Genomic DNA, 27,614 nt, shown 5'->3' on the forward strand with positions numbered 1-27,614 from the left:
TGACTGTATATTGTATACATTTCTCTGACATTAAATGTACTTTTGAAACTTTAGCCACAAGATAATATAGAATTCTATAAATCTCTCGTCACAAAATAATACATCATTCCATTCACAAAAGCAACAGAAAGTCTGATGTCCTTTATCTACAAATCTGGAGTTTAGGAGAGTGAAGGGGGAATCTCACTGAAACCAACTGAACATTGAAAAGCCTAGATAGAGTGGATGTGAAGAGGATGCTGTCTTTGGTGGGGGAGTCTAGGACCAAAGGGCACAGCCTCAAAATAGAGGGATGTCCCTTTTGAACAGAGGAAGAATTTCTTTCACTAGAGCGTGGTGAAACTATGGAATTCATTGCCACAAATGACTGTGGAGGACAAACCGTTTAAAGCAGAGGTTGATAGGTTCTTGATCAGTAAGTGCGTCAAGGGTTACAGGCAGAAGGCAGGAGAAAGGGGTTGAAGTGGATAATTCATAATCTATGATGGAATAGGGAAGCAGATTCGATGGGCCAAAAGGCCTAATTCTGCTCTGTCTTATGGTCTGTGGTTTAACCTTTTCTAATTTGAACTACACATTACTTCAGACGCAATATCCTTGGAAAGAGGCCGACACTGCCACTGAATTTCTTCAAGCCACTTCAACAAAAGAATAAAGCCACTTTCCCCCTCTATTCATCGATTTTATTCTTTCATCTCTTTCCCACCCTGACATCATCATTTTGAAAATGTGGCTCAGAATTACTTCATTGCAGGCAATTAGGATAGGTAATAAAACTATCCTTATTTACCATGGTAACATCCAGGAATAAATCCAAAGCTACTATCACAAACTACAACACTGAAAGCTGTAATCATATGCTATAATTAAGTTTACTATTACTCTAATGAGTAGAATAATCACCCTTTACAAATCACCTGCAGAGGGTTGCTACGGATGGTTACCAATTGAATTGTTTAAGTGGAAAATGTAGGTGCACAAACATGTTGAACTTTGGATAATTTATATGAAAGGAGGCTCCTAAGCCACCCAAAACAAAACATATCTGAAACTGCTGAAGGATAAGTGGTTTTAGTACTGTCAAACTCCCCATTTTTAGGAGGACCTGACAGTAAGTTAAATTAAGTTACTTACCCAGAATATCCCTCCATTCCAAGCACAGCACTGCACAATCCTGTTTGCTATTCGGGGCTCACTGGAACACAGAAGCAGGGTGTTCTTCATTAGTGTTGAGAGTCCTTCATCCTGCAGACAGGCCTACATATCTACATGGCCCTGGCATACCATTCAGAACATAAACATTTCAATAGAGGCTACTCAAACTATATCTCTGTTAGTTCTCTGAATGCGGCTACTCAATCTCATTGCATTTATTTGTTCCCCATCTTGATTTTATATTTAATTTCAATCTTCTTTGCCAACACCGTAACCAAATCTGTTTTTAGCAAAGTATTCCAAATCTTTACTTCAATCAGTACTCCATGTAGCCTCTCCATATCCCTGGAGTTTGTGGCACTTTGTTACCAACCCAGGGCTGCTCATCAAATTCCCAGCGCCCACTCCAACTTCTTCGCTGTAGTTGCCTTTCCCCCGTATGACTCAGCCTTGAAGCTTATCTGCATTTCTAACCTAATGGAAAAGGCAAGTTGCTAACCACTGCTATTCTGAAATAGATTGGTAGCACGGGATCCTAGAATGCTAGCTTATATGCAGGTGTCACACTTCTACTGCCACAGTGCCCTCAGCTCCCATTTTATCATTTTAATTCAATCACCCCATGTTCCAATTAGGTATTATTTTAATGTAGTATTTAAGTCACTTAAGAATCATCAGCAGGCCTAGAAGACTAGCGCGCCTCCAGGGTTCCAGGATTTTGTGGAGCGAGAGAGAGAACGTTAGAGTGAGAGAGAGAGAGAGAGTTAGAGTAAGAGAGAGAGAAAGAGAGAGAGTTAGAGCAAGACAGACAGACAGATAGACTGTGGTATGTCGAATTACCAGGTGTATGATTAGTCTTTGGGGTACTGCAAGTCTGCCTTTGTTGATGCTTTGCTGCACGCTTGAGTGCTCAGTGGGGGGCGTTGATGCTTTTTGCTGGTGGGGGGGGTGTCATTGCTTTGCTGCTGCTTATATGTGGGAAGGGGAAGCTGGGGGAGCTTTGGGGTTCTAACATTTAAACTGTCACTAGACAACGGGGTGACCCATTGGGGCACTCTTTGAGAGAAAGGTCGAGCAGTCTAATGTGACCAGAATGAACATTAAATTTTCTTGAATGCTATTGGTATTGCTTTGCTTTGGAAACTGAAGAAGAAAAACCAGTTTATTAAAGAAGAGAGATGCATAGCAAGGCAAATATAGCTCCTCCTCGTTTAACGAAGGTCACTTCTGATGGCAACATTTCTGGTTGATCTGCCACCCTTGTGACTCTCGTTGTCATTCTGGAGACGAGCAGTCCTTTCATGCACCATCTCTTCTGCTGCTTGTTCTTTGTCTCTGATCTTGGAGATGTGCATTTCTCAGCTCCTTCATCTCTTCCTCTCTCCTCCTCCTGTGCCTGTTGTTGTCGTCATTGGGGAGACGTGCATGCCTCTCCTCCTCTGTCTCTTCTTCTCTCATCTTCTTTGTCCTGACTCTTTGATGCTGGAGTCGTGTGGCCCTGTCCTCAGCCGATTCTTGTTCTCTCCCTCTCCTTGCAGCTTCCCGATGACGTTTGGTGTCACCTCTCGACCATGATGTCCCCCTTCTCTTTCCACGCGGCGTAATTAGGCTATGTTTTTTTTGCCCTAATGCAGGATGGAAGATACGAAGCAGTAATACCAAAGGAAGCTGATTACTCTTGATGATGTGGTTGGTGCTCTCCTAAATGGATGTGATATAGTCACTGCTGTCCTTTGACTGCAGCAAAGGGTCTCATGGGTGTCTCGAAGTACGTCATTACAGGTTACGAGATGTTATGTCATGCTTAAATTTAGAGAAGATCCGATGTTCAGTTTTTGAATCTACTCAAGACTTTTATACATTGTGGGGACCATTTTTGAGTTATTTTCAAAACCTTTGATTTGTTGTAAAAGTACAGATGGTGGCTAATAATATATTTTATTATATGATAAGGGTTTTTGTTTTCCCTTTTTTCTTGCTTTTCCTAACAGCTCTGACTTTGGTAGTGGGTTTAGATTTTTTTTCTGTATAACAAAATTAGATTCCAATATTACAATTTAATTTCATTTTTATGAACACAGGGTTTTGTGATTGCAACTGTATTTTTAATACAATGTATTTGGTACTTTTTTTGACTTATATCTTGTACTCAGTATTTCTTTATGCAGTAACTAATAAAAATTTTGAAAAAGAAGTACGTCATTACAATAAGATTTAATGATCTCTTATTGATGGGTGGCAGTTAGATCTGTCCCAATCCCGCACATGCTGATGGTGATATGTGACCGCTCGAAATAGAGCTGCCCTGCCCTTTTGCTCCAGTTGGTGTAACTGCTGAGGCTGGCCGTGCGCATGTGTTGTGGTGTTGCGTCCCGATTTCCATGATGGCGGATCAGCTCTCAGGTGAAAGGCATTTCACCTGATTTTGGTGAATGAGCAATTTTATACGAATATATAACCCTGAGCTTTGCCTGCATTCTGTAAGTTAGCGCATTTTAAGTCGATTTAGCCAAAAAGAGTGCCGCTGTAATGCACCGTTTGCGCTAATTGGAGGTGACAAACAGACAGACAGAGCATGAGACTTGTAGTAGTATATAGATTCATTATTTGGGGCATTCCTTTGTTTTCGTAGATGTTTGCGAAGAAAAGGAATTTCAGGATGTATATTGTATACATCTCTCTGCATTAAATGTACCTATTGAAACCTATTGAATTGAACTTGTGCATTAAACGACACATTGTAATAAATGGAAGAAATTACATTCCTCTGATATTGATGTATTTGGACTAATTTTAAGAGATAGAAGTAGTCAATTGTACTCTCACTCTTCCCTGTGTTCCAGGTTGGGCTGTTCCAAGTTCCTTTTACATTGGATGGCTAAGTCTTTCAAACTTTCTCTCCTGCTGTGTCACAATGACCAAAACTGTTGCCATTTTGTTCCTCCTCATAATACACCACTTTAACATAACACCACACATTCTGTTGAAGTTACTCACAAATAAGACGTGGGATGTGATTGCTAGCTTGTTTCTGTATCCCCAAATGATTACTGAATAGCAGGTGAAGTATTTTCATTGGCTACAAGACTACTGTAAAGGATGGGGTGCTTGGAACAACTGGCTACATGTGCCCAAATCCCCACCCAGAGCACCACTGGAAAACAAAATAAATATCTGTGTTAATGTTAACAAGCCTCCAAGGCAAACTGAACCCGGTGAAACCATTTCATTGAATGGCTGAATAAGTCAACTGCATTGTTTCTGTATTGAGCTGGCTACAGTCAGTGGAGGCAAACCTTTAAGTAAAGCTAGATAATCACACCGAATGAAGGGAATATCAGATAAAGGGAAACGTATTGATTTACACTCAGCGGCCACTTTATTAGGTACAGCATGTACACCTGCTCATTAATGCAATTATCTAATCAGCCAATCATATGGCAGTAACAATGCATAAAAGTATGCAGACATGGTCAAGAGGTTGTGTCGTTGTTCAGACCAAACATCAGAATGGGGGAGAAATGTGATCTAAGTGACTTTGATCGTGGAATAAACGATGGTGCCAGACGGGGTGGTTTGAGTATCTCAGAAACTGCAAATCTCCAGGGATTTTCACACACAACTTTGTCTAGAGTTTACAGAGGATGATGCAATAAAACAACAAAACATCCTGTGAGTGGCAGTTCTGTGATCAAAAATGCCTTGTTAATGAGAGAGGTCAGAAGAGAATGGCTAGACTGGTTCAAGCTGACAGGAAGGTGACAGTAACTCAAATAACCACACATTACAACAGTGATGTACAGAAGAACACCTCTGAACACACATGACAAAACTTGAACTGAATGGGCTATAGCAGCAGAAGACCCCATTAAGTTCTTCTCCTGTAGCTCATGAAATGGCCATTGAGTGCATATCTTGTGGAGCTTTTGTCTCTCCTTTAATGAGATGGAATGTTCAATCACTCTGATGACTAACATTAACCCTCAACAACAGTTGATTAGGTCTAAACTGACTCTGGGAAAAAGAAGTGAAACTCACCTCTAGGGACACACAATTTACTAATCCCAGTGATTGTGAAGTCAGGTCATTTACATTTCAACTGACACACCAGTTAAAGGCATCGTCGCTAATTAACTGTTCAAAATTTTTGTTTTGTTTCATGACAATTTCCTCGGATATTTTGATAATGATATATCCTTCTTATTCAGATGTTTAGTCATATTGCTATTCTCATGGAATTTGTCAGTTCTTTTATCTGCATTTTCCCCAGTGTTACTTTTTAACCAACACATCATTTAACAATTCCCCACTTTTTAAGTATATTTTGTACCTTTGAGGAAAAAGTTTAAAAACAATTAATAGCTCATGAAAAAAAAAGTGTTGTCCTTTTAACAATTCCAAATGAATGAATCAAGTCAGTTCCTGCCAGTACTAATGCTCCACTGAGACCGTATTACTCATTGTTATTGATATCTATTCATTTTCTCCTTTTCATCATCAGCATTTCATGAAATGCATTCATTGTCAAGAAATGTTTTACTTAAGGTGTATATTTTATTCTGCATGAGGGCTTTTAAGCTCTATATCCATGCCACATCTTTCACAAGACCACAGACAAATTAGCACATTCACTTTAAATTATTAATTCAGCAACTTACAATTAGATTTCTACATTTCAAGCTTGCTCTTATCTGTTTAAAAAAAATCGTTTGTGTGTGCAGTGAAACTGCAGAGAAATGTGCAATTTCTACCCATTTAAAGAAAGATAAAGTTCACATTTCTACTCTTATTGCACTTGTTTGATGGATACATCAACACAGAACTCTGGTACTTTAGTACATTCAATCCCTCAAACTTGCATATCTCTCCACATTTTATATTTTAATGGCCTTGGTAACAGTTAGCCAGTGGTTACTCACTTCTCTTCCCTCTTCTCTTCTATTTGAGCTCTGCGGTGTGCCAATGCACTACGTTGTTCTTTCTTCTTTCTTTGTTCTTCTCGCTTCTGGTGAATCCGTTCATCAAGCTTTGAAATTGTTCGTATTCCAAAGACAGAATCCCCTATCCCCTGAAGGAAAAAGCAGGTGGGATAGGAGAGTTCTTAACCTTTTTGTTACTTCTCTCCTGAATGAGGAAGCCTTTCATATTAAAGACAATGATGTTAAATGTATCTTGTGATGCATCAATATGACACTGTGGCACTGTGGCTGAGTTGACGATGCCAATAACTAACTCAGCAATTTGCAACTGACATAAATTGAGGAACTGTGATTATCTGAATGGAAACTGATAAATATGAAAAATCTAGGAAAATAAGCATAAACTGATATATACAATTATGTACATAATAATTTTTAAGAATTACTTTGGTACTGAAGGTTCCCCAGTAGTTTCATGTGAAATGATCTGATCTTCACTTCCTTCAAATATTTTGATCACCTTAAAATTCCTACTAGGAGTGGCAGTGTCGTAACATTACCAGAGACAGACATTACCAGAGTATTCAGAGACATGGTCTCTGCACATAAGAACTTACAGTTTTTAAATTCAATTAATCTGAAATCTAAAATAGTTGATATTAGTAAATGTACTAATGAAAGTACCAAATTGTCACAAAAGCTTACTTGGGTCAAATATGCCCTTTAATGAAAGAAATTTAGCCTTAAAATCATCTGACAAGCTACTCAGATGCAGCCAGCAGTATTCACATCCCTATCAAATAAACTCCAATGAAGGAGTTACATGAGAACCAGAATTGCTTCAGGTTTGACCTGCATCAGTAGATTGGACGTGGAAACCAAAAATAACAACAAGAAAAGGAATTAAAATTAGGATGCAACCATTGACAGGCCAGAGGCATGGAGACTGGATATTCAAAAAGACATACAAGAAACTGAGTGGGAAATGGCATGCTTAAAAGCCCCAAAACAATCAATTAACACGAGAATGAAGATATTACAATACAAATGGTTAATGAGAACTTATATTACCCCAGTCAAACTGAACCACTGGTCCCCTGACATCCTGGACACTTGTGTTAAATGTTTAGAAGAAAAGGGTACTCTGTTTCACTGTGTATGGGACTGTCCAAAATTTTAAAATTACTGGAAAACAGTTGTTCAGACTATATCTGAGATTGTTGGAGTAAAGGTGCCTCACAAAGCAAAAATGTGTGTACTAGGTATATATGCAAAGAACTTTATTGTTAGTTCAAAACAGTCAATTTTAATTGACTGTGGACTCCTGCAGGCCAGGAGGATGATAGCTTTACCTGGGAGAAAAATGGATGTACCTTCCATACATGTATGGGTGAAGGAAATGGCATCTTGTATTGTATTGGAGAGACTGACATACATAACCAGAGGAAGGGCAGGAGAATTTGAAAATGTGTGGAAACCTTTATTGGAGTTTCTTGGATGTCAAGGTACTCAGTCATTTTGAAATAGCTGTCTGTTGTTAAGTGCTTCCACTTTTTTTTTTCTGATGTGTTTTTATTTTATTTCTTTGTTAAATATGTGAAGTATGTGAAATGTTATATTTCTTTTCTTTTGATGATTGTGAAAACATGAGGACATGTTTTACTATTTCGTTTAATTATTATTGTTTATTTGTATATGTGAAATATATGTAAAATTCAATAAAAATATTAGGATGCGAAACTCAGCTGGGTGAAGACAAGATTAGGAACATTTGTGACAGCTTAGTGAAAAAATTCTAACAGTCTTTCTCGGGGTCAAAATGGGCAGAATAGCTGTTCATTTAGTCAGATTCAGCACACATTTGAGACTTGAGCACATGCTATCGTCATGGAGTTGGACAGCAAAGAATCAGGCTCTTTGGCCCACTGTATCGATGCCATCCCTTTACCCATCGATTAGAATCCCACTTACCTGCATTCATTCCATATTCGTCTATGCTTTGCTTAATCAAGTGTTTGTCCAGCCGCCTCTTAAATCTTGTTACTGTTCACACCTCTACTGCCTCCTCTGCTAGCTCATCCCTGACACCAACTAGTCTTTGTATGAAAAATATACCCTTAAGACCCTCTTTAAGCCAACATTTTGCTGCATTTCTGAGAGTGCTGCTTCTCAGATGAGATGTCAACCAACAGCTTATATGCCTCATCAGAAAGACATGAAAGATGCTGTTAAATAGGTTCTCTGTTATCTTGGCTAATATTCCTCCTTTTTTAGCAACAGCAAAATAGAGCTCAAATGGTCTGTTTCATCAATTTGACCATGTGGTATCCTCTGGTTCCTGTATTTGACTATGGTTGTCACATAGTTAAATACAGCAGCCAGACGCTTTATTCCAAAATAATTCATTAGTTAAGTGGCATACCAAGGATATGTATTGTACTGTAATTTCTAGCTCCACTTGTGCACAAAATGGATCTAAACACATCCCACTGCAAAATATGGTAGGTTGCTCAAAAACAGCCTTTGTTGTAAACTTTATACACATCTAAAATGGCAGTTACTTAAGTTAAAAAAAATCTAAAATAATGACTGTGACTGTGTATATCCAGAGATACTGGCCATGTGACAGATGCACTGCCACCTGGCTGGTCGGAGGACACACCACATGCCAATCAACATTTGGTCCCTGCCAACTAATCAATGCACACCTAAATTATTGGTCACCTTAATTGGATTATCTCACCCAGCCCCATGCTTTAAAAGGTGAGACTTGGCCTTGGCTTGCCCTCTCTTACAGACCACCTCATTGAAGGTAAGTGCATTAATTTATGTTTGGGAAGGTCTATCGTTTGTCCTGGTAAGGCAGCCGCAGCTATCCCAGGTCAAGGGGGATAGCTGTTGTAGTGCTTTTCCCTTGTTCTTTGTATGTGTAACCGTACCCTGTCCCCACACTGCTTCCTGTGTATTGTAGTTGCTTCTGTTGACCCGACTTCCCCTTGTAAATAAATTCCTTATTATTAAAACTGTGTGTGTCCAGGCCTCTACTGTTGAGACTCAAAGAACCAGTTATTTTCCATCACAACACTGTGAAACTATGAAATTGTCACCAAAACCTATTGGTTTCCAGTGCCCTCTATAGAAGGTTACCTGCTGTGTCTGCTCAGTCTGGCCTATATGTAACCACTCACTGCAATGTAAAACCAGAAAAAGGTCGGAAATACTTAGCACATCCAACAGCATCAGCAGAAAGAAAGACTGAAGATGTGACCTGACTACTATTTCCAGCATTTTACTTTCTTTTTATTTACTTCAAATTTCCAGCATTTTCAGTTTCTTTTCTGACCTTCACCTACATTAAAGTGGCTTGTAACTCCCCCCAAATGATCGATCAAACTATTGCATGGTTAAGAGAATATTTACCACTATTTCCTCAAGGACAATTGTGAGTGAGTAATACACACAATGAAAACATAATCTATATCAAGTCTGAAGATTTGACTGTGTGGAACTTTCTTCTGGACATGGTATCTCAGAATAGGTCTAATTTAACAGAGGACACCCACCTTCACAACATCCAGAAGGAATGTCCTGACACTATCCGCCATGGCCAGAGGAGTATCAGCTGTACACCACAGCAAAATCACCTTCACAGCAGGATTTCATCATGGGAGCTTGCTGTCTTTTCTGTCATCTGATGAGAGGATATCAATGGATGAATCAGACAAATCACAGACAAAGAATGAGTAGCTGGAGAAAGAAGGTTAACACGTATTAAAAGTAAATTTATTCAGTTGACTTTTCAGGCATTTCTACCTATACTATGCAGAAGTTTGGAAGGGCAATAATAGATTTCATCTGACTTTGTTTAGTAGCACCTTGTTTGTCAGACTCGGCTCAATCACCAAAGCTCGTAAGCAAAGTCACCATTTTTGCACATAAAACTGTGGTTTGATTTTCTTTTGAACTGACAAAACATGTTTAAAAGATTTTTCATTTTATTTTTCAGCACATTTGCAATGCCAACCACAGTATTTCTTTAAGAATACAATTTACACATGTCAATAACTTACAAATGCATAACATCCAAGTGTTTGTAGTTATGCAGTTACATCACCTTTATTGAAAGTTAATTGCTGGAAGTGATCAGGCAGGGAAAGCCATGAAGAGACAAATACTGGGGCAGCAACGAACCAACAGGTTTCATTATTATTAAATGATACTTCAGTTATATTTCCCTGTATTTCTTCAGGTAAATTTTTTACTAACTGAAAGAAAGAAAGGTGCTGTAATTGTCTGTGGGTTTTTCAATTTTACCAAACATTGATAGTATTTGAAACTACAGTTGAAACCCCAGTACATTATGTGGTGACAATGACGGGAGTTCCAGTTGTTACTAAAACACCCATTGGACTATCAGTTGGAGACAAAGTGTTCTTGCAAAAACAAATCTCTTTTCATGTTTGAAAATAATCAAATTCTTCAACAGCAAGAATTAAGCTATATTATCAAATTACTGACTCGTACACCATGGTTGTAGTTTTAATTAACAACTAAATAGACTAAGCTGCAATGGGGGGGGGGGGGCGCGGTGGTATTAGTGTGGATGGAGAATCTTTTCTGACTGAGTTTGGTTTTCCGGTGGAAAGGTAATGTTGCCCAAGCCTAAATGTGCTCTAACATTTGGCATCAGGACTATGGGCCACCAACAGTACCCTAAAATGTTGTCAAATGAGTGGCACAGTTGTGGGATTTCCAAATAGAAATACAAACCTTTTCCATCCCGTGCTGGTTATCAATTCTGATAGTGCACAACGGTTGAACTAGGGGGAGGTGCAGTGAGTTAATTAACTAAATTCCATTCACATCATCACAAGATGGGTCTCTGTCTAATCTCTAACTACTATCCTATTGATTTGGTTCAGCTCTTTTCAGGTCATCAAAACTCAATCAGTCCATTGAATCTATGCTTCCTTATAAGGATGGAGATTGTACTCTGAGGTCACTTTAAGATTGGCTTATTCACTGGACTTTAGAAGAATGAGAGGTTAAAGATCCAGGACTCAGAGGACTCTCAACAAATATTGATTTCAAGTGGTTTGGGGCGGGGGCGGGGGCGGGGGGGGGGGGGGGAGGAAATCAGTGCTTTCTCTGGCTGAACAGCTTAGAATTAGCAGATGCTATCTCATAATCAGATGGCTTAGCCCCTCGATCAGGGTCACGTGAAGCTATGGGAGCAAGTGGTGGATGGTCATATGAGCAGCTGGTGAACATCACAAGTTCTGGTTATGCGATTACTGATGTCGGGCAGACAATCTCTGAAGAGTATTGATTATGGCTGGGGTTACCCGTCTTGTAAAGACACTGGCCAGAAGAAGGCAATGGCAAACCACTTTTGTAGAACAGAAACATTTGCCAAGACCAATCATGGTCAAGACCCTGATCGCCTACATCATACGACATGGCACATAATGATGATGATATCTCACAATAAAGATCACATATTTAGGACCGAAATAGGCATTTCAACATACAGATGATTGCAATGCTTGGAATTCTTTACCACCTCAATGGATATTCAGTTAAAAAGTGAGCAATTAAAATCAGAAGTTAGGGAAACCTAGTAGAAAACTGGACAAGACACATATTCAGCAACTGTCTTATTGAATAGCAAAGTAAACTCACAGTGTGACCTATTCTACTGTGTTTCCCTTGCATTCCAAAGCAAATTACAGCACAACTACACACAAAGTCAGGGCCACTCTGACAATGACAATTGATTTGTCTCCTTGTCTGCAAGTTCCATTCTCTTTTCAATTATGACGTACAGTAATGGTAATTTGGTGTCATGTGTCACATAACTTTTCGCTCAATGTCAGCAAAGCAAAAGAGCTGGTCATTGACTTCGGAAAGGGTGGCAGTGCACATTCTCATTTACATCAACAGTATTGAGGTCAAGAGGGTTGAAAACTTCAAGTTTCTAGGAGTGAACATTGCTAATACCTGTCCTGGTCCAACCACGTGGATGCCACAGCCAACAAAGTTCACCAGCACCTCTACTTTCTCAGGAGGCTAAAGAAATTTGGTATGTCCCCTTTGACCTTCACCAATATAATTTTAATCACACCCCATCCAGATGTATCACAGCTTGGTATGATAACTGCTCTGCCTGTCACTGCAAGAAACTACAGAGTTGTGGATACAGCTTCGCACATTGCAGAAGCTAGTCTCTCCTCCATGGACGCTATATATGCTTCACTGCCTCAGTAAAGCAGCCAGCATTATCAGTAACCCCACTCACCCCAAGCATTCTCTCTTCTTCCCCCTCTCACTGGGCAGAATCCTGAAAGCACATACCACTATCCCACTGTTGAAAGGTGATTAAACAAGTACAATGAGAAGGACTCGACCTCAAAATCTACCTCATTATGACTTTCTGTCTTATTGTCTACCTGCACTGCACTCTCTCTGTAACTGTAACATGTTATTCTGCACTCTGTTATTGCTTTACCTTGTACTATCTCACTACACTGTCATAATGAATTGATCTGTATGAACAATACGGAAGACCAGCTCGGTAAATGTGACAATAATAATCAAATATACTAATTGTAAGGACTCGATGCTTGCTGAGACCTTAAAAAGTGGAATTGAGATTGCAATAATTATAGAAAGCAGGCAGTTCCAAGGCTCAACATTTTGCCTTTGTAAAGTCAAGTGATTGCAAGGTGGTGTCACAGTTGAAGGAAAACAAAATTTCTGAAGCACCTTTTTTCAAACTTCTTTGCAATCAGGAATATTTAACAGAAGATTTAAATAAGTGGTAAACACAGATGAGCTGTTTTCAAACTGGTTGAAATTCTGTGACAGCATGGAAACTTGAAGGTTGAAATGATTCACCAAAATGTTTCTTTCCCCCCCCCCCCAACCGCAAAAACTGCTCCATCCAAAGTTAAAGCCAAATGAAATATGCAAAACTTTATAAATCGATACAATTGCACAATGTGTTTATCAACACACGTAACGTTCTACATGGGTATAGGTTAAAATCGATACCTGTACCCAGCTGGAAGCCCGAGAAGCCTTTGTGACATTTATAGCCACATGGCCACATGTACCTTTGGAGCTCTTTACCAGAGTAACAGAAATCGTCACTATTTTGTTCCTGAACAACATTAACCTGTAATGCATCTTCAATAGTTTCCTGCCTCAGCAAGAATGACTCTTCCCAATAAAAAGAAGTTCATGAACATTTTGCATACTTTTAAGGCTTATTGCCACATTCAATATTCAGCAATCAAGTAGCTTATAGAACTCTGTATGATTTTGAGAAACATCCTAGGATGTGCTGGGATACATCATCAGCAATGGAACCTGGGGTCATCAGGTGTTTGGGTTTTTCAAAATCAGACACCCTTGCCCAGACCATCCAGGGCTGATCAGGCCTTGGCTTGTGTCCCAGCAGTAGTGATCCAGAGATCACATTTCTTGATCTGTAGCCATCAGCAGCCTCTGTGACAGTCCTGATGGCTCTTTACTTTGCAGCACTGCAATGCCATGGAGAGAGTAGATCCTGCAGAGTGAGCAGTCAGCAAAACCTCTACACTCCACTTCTAAAGGCTCACAACTTAGCCTCCATCCCTGTCTCTGACACTGCTCTACCAGCTCCTGGTATTCAGCATTTTTATGCTCAAAACTGCTCCAATGTCTCCTCAATCTGGTCTTCCCAAGGCACTGTTAGTTTCTCCATGACCACCTGCTTTGAGGTTTCTAACAGAATGACCATGTTAGGCCTCAGTGATGATAAAGCAATAAAGTCAGGGAAGATTGACTTTCAGTTGCCAGTGAGACACTGTGACAAGCAAACCTGCTGATGATCTGCACTGAGGCTGTGGTTGGTCTCCAGCCTTGACAAAGGCTATGGGCTTTCTGGGTTGGTGAATGAGTTTACCGTTATTAATGGTTGAGGAGATATTTTCTGGCACTGCCTTCAGCACCTGGTCATAGCACTAGCAGCCTTTTCCCAGGGCTTTTGGGCAGCTGCTGATGATGTGTTCCAGGGTCACTCTGCCAGGGCAAGAAGACATCATGGTGTTAAGTGTTTGCCCCAAACAAAAAGGTTCACTAGATTAGGCAGGATGTCATACACAGCCTGGATCACGAACTGGATGCGCAGGGGTTCCGCCTGCCAGATGCTGAACTAGGATATTGTCCACTTCAGCGCATCCTTCCACCCTGTCCAAGCTCCCTGCTCCCCATTCTTACTATTCTGGTGATATGCACTTCCTCGACAGCTGCTTGCATCTCTTCCTGGACCAGCTTGTATCCGTCCCTGCCCTGGGCCCTGACAAAGCGGGTTGAAGGGAAGCTGCCCAATCCCTGACTGACGAGATGCCACTGTCCCTACCAGATTCCTGTGCCTCAGACATGGCTCTGTCATCTCCACCGTGTCCTGGGCCTTCCACTTCCTGCGTGCCTACTGTCGAGACTTTGGGGTCACTGGAACCTCTGTACAGCAGCAAACCTCTTGTAAGGGAAACAATGAGCTACTAAAGGAAAGCTATAGTTTATTCCTCTTCCCGTATAGAGCAATGCTGGTCAGGCTATTTGAGAGGCCCAGCCATCTTCGAAGGTAGCCATTGATCTTTCTGTCAAGAGTCTCAACTGTTGACATGGTTTTCTCACATTAGCATTGGCCAGAGGATGTGGTAGAGGATGCCATGCTGGTAGATCCCGACCTTGAATTTGCCAGATAGGCCTGACTTGTCCACACAGATGAGCCAGACTTCTAACTCCTTGGTGGTCTTCTGGATAGCAGCTGCATCTCTTAGGCTGCAGTCAAAGACCTTCCCCAGGCACTTGACTGGTTTCTCAGAAATGGATGGGAAAGCAACACCATCCAAGGAGAAACAGAATTTATTCATGCCTGCCTGCCTTTAACAATAGAGACCATGATTTCTCTGGCTTAAAGCTCATCCTTGCCCATGCGATGAGCCTTTCTACTCCCTGGAGGATCCATCTACTGCCTGGGACTGATGTAGCTGTCACCAGGAGGTCATCCATGAAGACTCTGATTGGGGGCGGCCTCATGTCTGTCTTAAGTCAGAAGGCCTCTACCCTTCACTTTGGCTGACTTTACCAGCATATTCATGATCAGGGAGAAGAGGACCACTGAGATTGTACATCTAGTTATAATACTCTTTTTGAGCTGATGCCAGCCTGATGTGGCAATTTCTGAAAAGACACTCAATCTTCCCGTAATAGTCCAGGACAAGATCCTTTATCTTCCTCGAAACATGACGTTGGTTCAACATAATCTCTACCAGCTTATGTAGTAATGATTTGTACATCGGATAAACTCTTCTCGTGCTTCCAGCTGGTTACAGGTATCAATTTTAACCTATTTTTCAATAACAAACTCTGCCACCTTCATCAGGGATGATGCCTGGGCATGTCTTGTCTGGCAGTATTTATACCTCCGTCATCCATCCCTCCTGATTAGTTAGTCTTCATCCAATCAGGTTTCCGCTATCCCACCTTGTTTACAATCGAATGGTCCCAAAGCCATTGGCTCGGAACAGTAGATCTGTGCTGTGTAAGTCAATTCTATAGCCATTACGAATGCAATGTCCTGCTACTGCTGACTTGTACACATTGGCAAGGTCTAGCCATAGTACGACTAGGTCCCCCTTTCCTTGTGCACTTTCCTAATCAGCTAAGCCTGTGTGTTCCAGTCACCCTGGCACTCTGAGAATCCCTCCTTTCTGTACAGATGTATCAATGTAGCCACTTTTGAGGAGAAACTCAGTCAGGCGACAAGAAACAATACTGAAAAATATCTTCCCCTCCACACTGAGCAGCTAGATGGATCTAAACTGCCCTTGGAGTTTTCCTCCTTGGGGATCCAGACTCCCTCTGCATACCTCCACTGGTCTGCGACCTTTCCCCCACACCAGATAACCCTAAAAAAAGTAGCTGTAGGAGCTTAGGGCAGTGCTTGTACACCTTGTAGGGTACTTCCCTGGGACCAGGGGCAAAACTGGCTCTGGTTGCTCTGACTGTTTCCTGGATCTCCTTCCAGTTGGCCTCCTTGCCACTGAACTCAACCACAGGAGAAGGACTTACTAAGGTGCTATGGTGTCTTAGCTCCCGCTCCCTCTCTGAGTTGCTGAGGGAGTTCTGAAGGCGAAGATCCATCTATTGTTTGGAGTATGCAAGGTGACCACCATACTTCTGTCCCAGCAACACACAAAAAAACACTGAAGGAACTCAGCAGGTCAGGCAGCATCTATGGAAATGAATAAACAGTCTACGTTTAAAGGCAAGACCCTTCTTTCTGGCAGCTGCTTGGTGAATAGATAGGGATTCACAATGAAGACAGTTTGCCAAATGGTGGTGTCTCTTCTTCACTTGTCCAGAGTCCTCTCCCTCTGGACTGGGAGCTCTTGACATAGCTTGTGCATTTTGGCTGTCCTACGGTTCATTGTTTAGGGGGCTTTGCTGACTTTCTTCCCCACTAGTTCAAACCTCTCAGTAACAAAGCTGACAGTAATAGTTAACGTGGTCTGGCGTCGTCTATCGACATCTACCTTGGCTACTGCTTAATGATATGGACTATGTTCTCCTTAAACTACAGCCACTCCCTCCAATGGCATGCTGGAGGCCTGGGGTGGGAATTTCCAGCACTTGGTTCCGGGCACTGTGTGGTGACTCCAGGCCAGGCTCCTCCTACATCTCACCAGCTGCTTTGCTCTCTCCTGCTTCAGGCATTTCATCTTGGCCTGCTGTATTTGTAGCTGTAATGCTGAATGCAATATATGCTTTCCCGGTTCTCAAAAATATCTACACATACGTAACAGAGTAACTAAAGCAACAGACACTAATTTATTTTACAAGTATAGTTTGCATTTGACAAAATGAAATGACTACTTGAGCAAAGCGTGAATAGGAGAAATCAATTTTTTGGTTTGGAAGATCTGAGTCAGGGGCATAACACAACCAATAACAGCTGTATATATCCAGATTACAGAAGAGAAGGTGCTTGCTGCCTTGAGGCAAACTAGGATGGCGAAGTCCTCAGAGCCTGACAAGGTGTCCCCCTCACACCTTATGGGAGGCTACTGCAGAAATTGCAGGGGCTCTGTCAAAGGTATTTAAAATATCCTTAGCCAAGATGAGGTGCCAGAGGACTGGAGGATATAGCCTATATTACTCCGTAGTTCACGGAAGGCTCTAAGAATAAGCCAGAAATTATATGCCGGTGAGCCTGATGTCAGCAGTGGGTAAAGTACTGGAAGGCATTTTAAGGTACAGGATAAATAAGTACTTGAACTTGAATAGATAGGCCCTGATTAGGGATAGTCAACATGGCTATGTGTGTGCTGGGACGTGTCAAACCAACCTTATAGTTTTTGAGGAAGTTACCAGAAGAGTTGATGAAGAAAAGGCTCCACTGCATGGACTTTAGTCAGGCTGTTGACAAAGTTACACATGGGAGGCTGGTTCAGAAGTTTTAGTTGCTTGGCATTCAGGATGAAATATTCAAGTGCATTCAACATTGACTTAGCGAGAAATCAGAGAGTGGTAATAGATGGTTCCCTCTCTCACCAAGAATTGGTGCTGGGTCCATTGTTGCTTGACAAAAGGAATTTAATGCAGACATTTGTGAGGTGTTGCATTTTGGGAGGACAATCCAGGGTAGGGTATACACAGCAAACAGCAAGCCACTGAGGAATGTGGTAGAACAGAGGGACCTGGAAATATTGATCCATAAATCCATGTAAAAGTGGTGTCATAGGTATATAGGGTTGTCAAGAGAGCTTTTGGCACATGAGCCTTCATAAATCAAAGTATCAAGTACAGGAGTTGGGATGCTATTTTGAAGTTGTGCAAGATGTTGGTGAGATCAAATTTAGAGTATTGTGTGCAGTTCTGGTCACCTACTTACAGGAAAATATCAGTAAAATCGAAAAAATACAAAATTTAAAAGGATGTAGCCAAGACGAGCACCCGAGTTAAAGGGAAAGGTTGAATAGGTTAGGATTTCATTCTCTGGAGTGTAGGAGAATGAGGGGTGATTTGATAAAGGCATGCAAAATAATGCGTGGCATAGGGTAAATGCAAGCAAGCTTTTCCAACTGAGGTTCAGTGAGACTAGAACTATAAGTTAAGGTTGAAAGGTGAAACAGTCAGTACAGACTGGCAACACATCCCCAATCTCCATCAGCACAGATGCATCACAATGCTGTGTGCTTAGCCCCCTGCTCTACTCACTTTATTTTTAATGACCTTGAGGTTAAATGTAGCTCCAATGACATATTTAAGTTTGCTGACAACACCACTGTTTGCAAAATCAAAGGTGGTGACAAATTGGCATATAGGAGGGAGACTGAAAATCTAGTTGAATGGTGCCACAACAACAACTCACTCAATGTCAGCAAAACTAAAGAGCTGATTTAGAAGGAAGGAATCAAGGTTTCATGAGCCAGTCTTCATTAGGTCATTAGAGGTGGAAACCGTCAGTAACTTTAAATTCCTTGCTGTTATCGTATCGGAGGATCTGTCCTGGGACAAGGTCACAAGTGCCATTTTAACAAAGGCACAGCAGCACCTCTATTTTCTTGGAAGTTTTCGCAGATTCTGCATGTCATCTAAAACTTTACAGTGGAGAGGATCTGGACTGGTTGCATCACGGCCTGATATGGAAACACCAGTCCACAAGAACAAAAAAAAAACAACAAAAAGTGGTGGATACAGCCCAGTCCATCAAAGGAAAAGCCTGAGGTGAGCACAAGGAAGCAGCATTCATCAGGGACCCTCACCATCTAGGCCATGCTCCCTTCTCACTGCTGCCATCAGGAAGAAGGTAGAGGAGCCTTTGGTTCCACACTACCAGGTTCAGGAACAGTTATTATCCTTCAACCATCAGGGTCTGAAACCAGAGTGGATAACGTCACTCACCTCAAAATTGAGTTGATTCCACAGCCTATGGACTCACTTTCAAAGACTCTACAATTAATGCTCTCAGTATCATTATTTATTTAACTGAATTTAATTATTTATTATTTTTGTTTTGTATTTGCAAAGTTTGTCTTTTGCACACTGGCTGTCATTCTTTGTGTAGTTTTTCCATTGAGTCTATTGTGTATCTTTGTTCTGCTGTAAATGCTTGCAAGAAAATTAATCCCAGGATAGTATATGGTGACATTTACATACTTTGATAATGAATTTACCTTGAAATTTGAAATATTTGCGGGGGACCCTGGGAGGAACTTCTTCACTTAGAAGTGCAAGTGGATGTGGGCTTGACTGCAACATTTGAGGGAAGTTTGGATAAGTACGTGGATAAGAGTGCGGAGGGCTACAGTCCAGGTGTGGATCACAGGAACTACACAGTTCTGCACAAATTAGATGAGCTGAAGGGCCTGTGTCTACGCTGCAGTGCTCTATGACACTATGAATGACACTGAATACCCACAGTATGCCAATACCTCTGCATGGTTCTGGTAAACTGTTACAGTTGAAGAATTTTGTCACTGCAACACTGATCTAAGAAACTTAGGCAATTTTAACCATGGGCTGTAATATTAAGTTTCATTTTTCTAAGATATACTCTTATACCATTTGACAAAAATATACATTTTATTAAACTGCGTTAATTTAAAAACTACATCAGACCTCATCTGCTTTCCAAACATCGAAGTCAAAGCACCAGAATTCTACCACTTTGTACAAAAGATGACACACCATCGCACAAACATCAAAAACGGTTCACAGATACCAATGGACACCTCAATACTGCTCTGCCAGTGTTTTGATCTGTTTCATGTCCCTTCTTTGAAGAAACATAATTTTTTTGCACCAGTGAAACGAGCAGACGCCTCTTTCTCACATCTAAATATTTTAAAAACTACGTTTAAATCCTATTTCCAACCCTCTCCCCTTCGGAATAATTTAACTAGCTGTTCTCCCTCTCTCAACCAACCATAGTAGCCGTTGTTTAATGTAAATAAATAAATGTACAGAAGGAATGGAAAGGCAGAGTAAGGGGATAGATCACAGCCCTGAAAGATGCCTGAGAGTGAGAGAGAGGACAATGACCCAAGCACCAGCCGTCAACCCCCGCCCCAGATTCCACCAGTGACTAAATACATAACCTGTATGCTCCAATCCTCTTAATAACACTCTTCTCTACCCTCCCATCCTTAAACCATCCACTTGACCTCGTACCGCCAGTTAAACGGATAAATACTCACTCATTCCCCGCAGGTCGAGAGCTTTTCACTCAAGGCCTGGCCAGCATCCATTTCCGCGCGTGCGCATGGAGCACAGCGACGGGAAATGTAGTTTGAACGCCTACACATCCCAGCATACAACTCAAAGGCAGCCGTGACTTCGGGTAAATTGAAACTACAGAGCCCAGTTTCCATTTCGCTGGCTGAAAAAAAGGCGGTGAATGACAGGTGTGGAAGGAATAGTGAAATATGTTTCTGAGTTGTTTTTAATGCTGGTAAGTTTCACAAAGCTGAGGGCTCCAAGTGGGGAAGTCTCTCCAAATTTTACTTACAAAGGTCCTTTATTCTCCACCCTGAAAACTTTTGCCGTTTGATCATGTTTAAGATTCCTTCTTCTATGTTCTAGATTCAAAGCATAAGCTATTTAAAAATGTTTTTAGTTATGCCACTCTTAATTCTCTTTCCTTTTGTTCTATGTATAGAGTATAGAACTGTACAGAACAGGAACAGGCCCTTTGTCAACAATGTTATGCCAAACTAATGAAATTAATAATCAAATACCCAACTAAATTAATTCCTTCTCCCTACAGATGTCCATATTCTTCATTTCCTGCACGTTCATGTACCTAGCTAAGAACCTCTTGAATGTTTCATTTGTATCTATCTCCACATCTGCCCCTGGTAGCACATTCCAGGTATCTGCTGCTCTCTGAGTAAAAAAAAACTTGACTTGTATATCTCCTTTGAACTTGCCCTTTTCACATTAAATGCATGTCCTCTGGTATTAGACATTTAAACCTTGGGAAACCAGATACAGGCTTTCTACTCTGTCCAACCTCTCCTCATAACACATGCCCTCTATTCTAAGCAGCGTCCTGGTAAACCTCGTCCTGGTAAACTCTCTCCAAAGCTTTGACATCCTTCTTTCAATGATGTGACCATTGAAAGAGTGGAATGCAATACTCTAGATACAGCCTAACTAGTATTTTATAAAACTACAACATAACCTCCAGATTCTTCAGCTCAATTCCTTAACTACAAAAAGGCAAGCATGTTACCTTTTGTTAACCACCTTATCAACCTGTGTAGCCACTTTCAGGGATCAACAACTTGGACCTCAATATCCCTCTGCACGTGAGAATTGTTGACAATCTTTCCATTAACAATATGCTGCTGTCTCTTTGCATTTGATATCCCAAAGTGCTTCACATTTCACATTTGGCTAGGTTATACTCCATCTGCCATTTTTTGCCCATATCTTGAACTGATCTCTATCCTGTCTATCCACAACACTACCAATCTTCACATTGTTTGCAAATTCCATAGCCCACTCAGTCAGGTTTTAATTGAAGTCCCAGTATGGATCCTTGTGGAACATGACCATTTCAATAGTTCCATTTAATATCAGAAAACATATACTGTACAATATACAACCTGAAATTCTTACTGTCCACAAACATCCTTGAAACAAGAAAACCTCCAAAGAATGAATGACAGAAAATAATGTAAGAACCCCAAAGCCTCCCTGCCTCCCCCCATGTGCAAGCAGCATCAACCCTCCCCTCCCCCACTTATTCTAGCATAAAACATCAGCATTCCCACCACCCATCATGCCAGCAACAGGAAAGCCCCCAGAGAGAGACCATGGGCTACAGTCCATCAGAAACTAACTGTTCACTCCAACATATCAACATCCCACAGACACTCTCTCACTTATAAGGGAGAGGTAGATATTGCTCCTTCCACAGTGACAGAGGAGACAAACATTCACTATTTTGATGTTAGTCAATCTGAAACATTGCTTTTTATTTCAAATTCCCCAACTTAAGAATCGGCAGCAAACTCTCTCTCTCTCCATTGAGAGAGATTGATTGATTACTGAGCACAGAGCCCTTCAACAGCCATTCAAGCTGTCTTCGATGTTCCAGCTTCCACTATGCTTCAGTTTGTGACACTAGCGAGAATTCATGTCCTTCGGGGCCACTCAAGGTCGACTTCTGGTTGAACGTGGACATACCAAAACATGGCCGACTGGCAAGTCTCACAAACAGGAAAACGCCATTGTGCAGAACCACAGTTTTGAGTGCCACTGTAGACCAGGTTCTTGGGAAGATATTGGAGTTCATTATTAAGGATGAGGGTTTGGGGTACTTGGAGGCATATGTTAAAGGAGGCCAAAGTCAGCATGGTTACCTTAAGTGGAAGTCTTGCTTGACACCTCTGTTGCAATTCTTTGAGGAAATAACAGGCAGGATAGACAAAGAAGAGTCAGTGGATGTTGTTTACTTGGACGTTCAGAAGTCCTTTGTCAAGGTGCTGCATTTGAGGCTGCTTAACAAAACAAGAACCCTTGGTATCACAGGAAAGATACCAGCATGGATAGAAGTTTGGCTGATTGGCAGGAGGCAAGGAGTCAGAATGAAGGGGGCCTATTCTATTTGACTGCCAGTGACAAGTGGTGTTCCATAGGGGTCAGTATTGGGACAGCTTCTTTTCACGTTATATGTCAATAATTTGGATGATGGACGATGGCTTTGTGGCTAAGTTTGCAGATGATATAAAGATAAGTGGAGATGCAGGTAATTTTGAGGAAGCAGGGAGTCTGCAGAAGGACTTGGAGAGATTGGGAGAATGGGCAAAGTGGTGGCAGATGGAATGTAGTGTAAGGAAGTGTGTGGTCTTGCACTTTGGTAGAAGGAATAAAAGTACAGACTACTTTCTAAACGGAGAATTTCCTCCGACAGAGGATGGTGAATTTGTGGATTCATTGCCATGGGCGGCTTTGGAGGCCATGCAAGTCATTGAGTATACTTAAAACAGAGATTGATAGGTTCCTGGTTAGTCAGAGCATCAAACGTAACACAAAGAAGGCAGAAGAATGGGGTTCAGAGGGTAATAAATCAGCCATGATGGAATGGTGAAGTATACTCAATGGGCCGACTGGTCTAATTCTATTCCTGTGTCTTATGATCACTGATATGAGATTTAGTGATCTGTAGTTTATGGGATTAGTTTGGCAGTGGATTGGAACCAGAGCACCATATCATAAAGAGGAAGGATTGAGAGTAAGGTAGATGTCATGACCAGGAAGAACAGGCAGAAGAAAGTACTAGATACAATAAGACAGATGTATGTATCTTAAAGCTATGAGTATTATGTGTAAGTATCTTAATGCTAGGAGTATGATGAGTAAGGGTGATGAACTTAGGGAATTGATCAGTACTGGGAACTATGATGTTGTGATGTTTATGGTTCAATAGGTACATTTAATATCAGAGAAATGTATACAGTATTCATCCTGAAATTCTTTTTCTTCACAAACATCCACGAAAACAGCAGTGCCCCAAAGAATGAATGATAGTTAAATGTTAGAACCCCAGCTCCCTCCTCCCATGCACAAGTAGCAGCAAGGCAATGATCCCCCCCACCAGCAAAAACGCATCGGTGTCCCCCCACCAAGCACTCAAATGTGCAGCAGAGCATCAATAAAGACACAGACTTGCAGTACCCCAAAGGCTACTCATTCATCTGGTAATTTGAGTCATTATGACTAATCAAACTGAACCATGAGTGTTATGTAGTAAATGTAGTCTTGCCAGTTTTGTGCCTGCTATTTTTGGGACCCCTCTTTTGCTTGGACTGTCAGTGATCTGGCCAACCATAACAAGTTGTGAGGAATTAAAAGACTAAAGAGTAAAGTCAGTGGAAACAGGAAGGTTTATATTACAATGCACGAGAGAACCCTTACTGGCCAAAGTCCCTCGGTCATTTACTGTCATAGGACTGTTAATACAGGGGTGTATCAGAAAATGCTCAGCTAGCTATTCAGTCTGCCTGTGTTTGTCCAATATTTAAGTGTTTAAAGCATGTCCTGTCTCACACATATTGATAACACAAAACACACACAAAACAATAATCGGTGACTATTATTACTCACAAAAGATCATTAGTGGAAAAAAAATTAACAACCTTGTTAACATTTTGTTTTTCACTATTACACACATCTTCATTTGTGCAAGTTTCACACATTTCCCTTTTATTCTGCATTTTCCAATGATTAAGAAGACCATTTGACCTATTATGTCTATACTAGCTCTGAGTAGTCTTGTCAACACCATTCCTGCACTTTTTTTCCCTCATACCCGTTTATCAACATCGGCCTAATTTTCTCACCAGCAACTGCAACCCTATACTTGGATGAATTCTTAATGTAAATCGGTCTAACAACTAGTTTGCCTTTGAAATGCGGAGGGAAAAACCAGAGCACTTGGGGAAAATCCATGTGGTCACAGAAAAAATCTACACTAGTACCATCTGAGGTTAGAATCAAACTTGAGTCTCTGGAATTGTAAAACATCATCACTGCTGTCCTGGCAGTAAGAATTGCAGAATTTTCTCATTGATGCCCACAGAGAAAACATAAGCATCAAGAAGAAAAGTTTCCCTGTGATATTGTGATGCTCTGCTCAGTCAAATACAATCTTGATGTTACTGTCAATTTATCTCTAGAATTCAGAATGTTAGTCCATATTTAGACCAAAAACTCTGAAACTGACGTCCCAGCAAAACATACCTGAACAAGAATAGGTTATTGATGAGCATACAGCATTTGGCTGAATGATTTGACTGGACTGACTTTTTGTCTAGCTTTTCATGAGAGACATACCTGAGCAATTTCTCATATTGTACTTTAACAGTTTGGATAGGGGAACCGCTACTTCTGGAGCCTTGTTATCTGATTGCATTACCTTTGCTGTATCTTATCTACTGTAATCACATGGAGTGAATCAAATTGGTGGTGGATTAGTTTCTGAGATGGTGGGGTACCAGGGTGAAGCTGAAAATGGATCACCTGGCACTTTCTTTTTGCTCTGTGGTTGCAAATACTTCACCCCTATCTTTAGTATCCTCCATTTAGGATATGGTGTTTTCCTCTGTTATCTGTTTATATGTCCATTATCATTCACAGATATGCCAGAGACATTGGTGATGTGACCATTTGGCCCTGATCATTGCATTCAGTTTTTGGTATTTAGCACTCAACAAATCCTGTGTTGTGGCTTCACCAGATATGACTGGTGCTGTTCTTGCATAGCCTTATGCCAACCAGTGAACCAGTAGCTCCTTTGGCCTGGTGATAATGCTAGAGTGAGGGAATTGAATTGACCTTATTACTTATATCCTTTACATACATGAGGAATAAAAATCTGTTACATCTCCATCTAAATGTGCAATTTATAGTAATTTGTAATAGTATGTACAACAGTACAGTCAATATAGCACAGAACTACAATTGTATCATTGTGGATTAATCAGTTTGATAGCCTGGTGGAAGAAGCTGTCCCAGAGCCTGTTGGTCCTGGCTTTTATTCTGCAGTGCCATTTCCCGGATGGTAGCAGCTGGAACAGTTTGTGGTTGGGGTAACTAGGGTCTCCAATGATCCTTCAGGCCCTTTTTACACACCTGTCTCTGTAACTGTCCTGAACAGCGGGAAGTTCACATCTACAGATGCGCTGGGCTGTCTGCACCACTCTCTGCAGGGTCCTGCGATTGAGGGAGGTACAGTTCCCATACCAGGCAGTGATGCAGCCAGTCAGGATGCTCTCAATTGTGTCCCTGTAGAAAGTCTTTAGGATTTGGGGACCCATACCAAACTTCTTCAACTGTCTGAGGTGAAAGAGGCTGTTGTGCTGACCACGTGAGATCCTCAGTGATGATTATGCCAAGGAACTTAAAGCTGTTCACCCTCTCAACCCCAGATTCATTGATGTCAACAGGAGTTGGCCTGTCTCCATTCCTCCTGTTGTCCACAACCAGCTCCTTTGTTTTTGTGACATTGAGGGAGAGTTTGTTTTCTTGACACCGCTGAGTCAGGGTGATGACTTCTCTGTAGGCTGCTTCATTATTTTTTGAGATGAGGCCAATCAATGTAGTATTGTTGGCAAATTTAATTAGCAGATTGGAGCTGTGGGTGGCGACACAGTCATGGGTAAAGGAGGGGGCTTAGGACACAGCCCCAAGGGGCACCTGTGCTGAGGGGCAGAGGTGAGGGAGCCCACTCTTTCCACCTGCCGGCGATCTGACAGGAAGTCCAGGATCCAGCTGCACAAGGCAGGGTCAAGGCTGAGGTCTCTGAGCTTCCTGTCGAGCCTGGATGGAATTATGGTGTTGAATGCTGAACTGTAGTCCAAGAACACCATTCTCACATAAGTATCCTTAAATTTTTATTTATTGAGATACGGTGCCCTTCTAGCTGCACCATCCAGCAACCCCCAATTTAACCCTAGCCTAATCACAGGACAATTTACAATGACCAATTAACCTACCAAACATTATGTCTTTGGAATGTGGGAGGAAACCAGAGTGCCTGAAGGAAACCTACACATTCCACAGGGAGAACATACAAACTCCTTACATACAGCAATGGGAAGTGAACCCCGGTTGCTGGTACTGTAAAGCAATGTACACTACTACTCTACCATTTTGCTCCTATTTTAAGCTAAGTGGTAGCCTGACCCTGGCTAAACTAACCATAACATCTATGCATAGCCTACATATGATTGTTCACCACATTAGATACATCTGTTGCCACTTTCAGAGATCTGTAGAATTGTATCCCTAGATCCCTTTGTATATCAATGCTCCAAAGGATTCTGCCATTTATTCTATATATTCGCCTGCTGTCTCCTGATAACCTTTGATGCCCTTACTAACTTAGAACATATCAACCTCTGCTTTAAATATGCCCAAACTTACTTTATATAATTTAAATATGTATCAGTGGTTTCCTTACTCGGATGCATGTTCGCTAAATAGTCTGCACCACTAAAGAGCCACTGCAGTGATTATTGATGTAAATTAATGTATCCTAAATTGTGAGAGAGCAGTTAAATTACTGCTGGAGTTTTAATGAGGGCATACAGCAAATTTCTTCCTCATTTGGAATTAGGAAAAAATGACCACCAGTAGGTCAAAGTCCCTTGGTTTTACTTTTTTAATTCATGATTGATTTTAATTAAGTGTATTTAAATTCCCTGTCTACTCATGTTTATTCATCTACTGTGTCACTATACCCCCTGCATTAGATAAAACACCAGTTTACATATCTCTGAAGGAAAGTGATTCTGAACAACTAATTGATTAAATAGAAGTTGGATTAATTTTGTAAACTACTTACCGGTAACTCTGAAAGTGAAATGTGAGAATTCCAGACTTACTGTGGGATTTGACTCAGTATTTGGTTTGCTCATTTAGAGAATAGGGTCAAGTTTGCCAGAACCAGCAATAACTGCATCTCATTTGTCTTTA

At 41.1% G+C, this 27,614-nt stretch overlaps 1 protein-coding gene and 1 long non-coding RNA gene across 2 annotated transcripts in view; one reads left to right on the forward strand and one right to left on the reverse strand.

Annotated features, from left to right (window-relative positions):
• Positions 1–20,402, reverse strand: part of ei24 (EI24 autophagy associated transmembrane protein) — a 52,549-nt gene extending 32,147 nt beyond the window's left edge. The window contains exons 1-4 of the mRNA XM_059957247.1: positions 20,327–20,402; positions 9,638–9,765; positions 6,075–6,223; positions 1,135–1,195 (exon numbers count right to left, since the gene is read on the reverse strand). Coding sequence (XP_059813230.1) covers positions 1,135–1,195; positions 6,075–6,223; positions 9,638–9,679 — 252 coding nt within the window. The 5' untranslated portion in view covers positions 9,680–9,765; positions 20,327–20,402. The remainder of the gene's footprint in view (positions 1–1,134; positions 1,196–6,074; positions 6,224–9,637; positions 9,766–20,326) is intronic.
• Positions 20,403–20,459: 57 nt separating this feature from the next.
• LOC132385245 (uncharacterized) overlaps positions 20,460–27,614 on the forward strand; it is a 37,762-nt gene continuing 30,607 nt past the window's right edge. Inside the window, exon 1 of the long non-coding RNA XR_009509123.1 lies at positions 20,460–20,580. This is a non-coding gene — a long non-coding RNA (uncharacterized LOC132385245). The remainder of the gene's footprint in view (positions 20,581–27,614) is intronic.

This window comes from Hypanus sabinus, chromosome X2 (assembly GCF_030144855.1).
Source record: "Hypanus sabinus isolate sHypSab1 chromosome X2, sHypSab1.hap1, whole genome shotgun sequence".
NCBI classification, from domain to species: domain Eukaryota; kingdom Metazoa; phylum Chordata; class Chondrichthyes; order Myliobatiformes; family Dasyatidae; genus Hypanus; species Hypanus sabinus.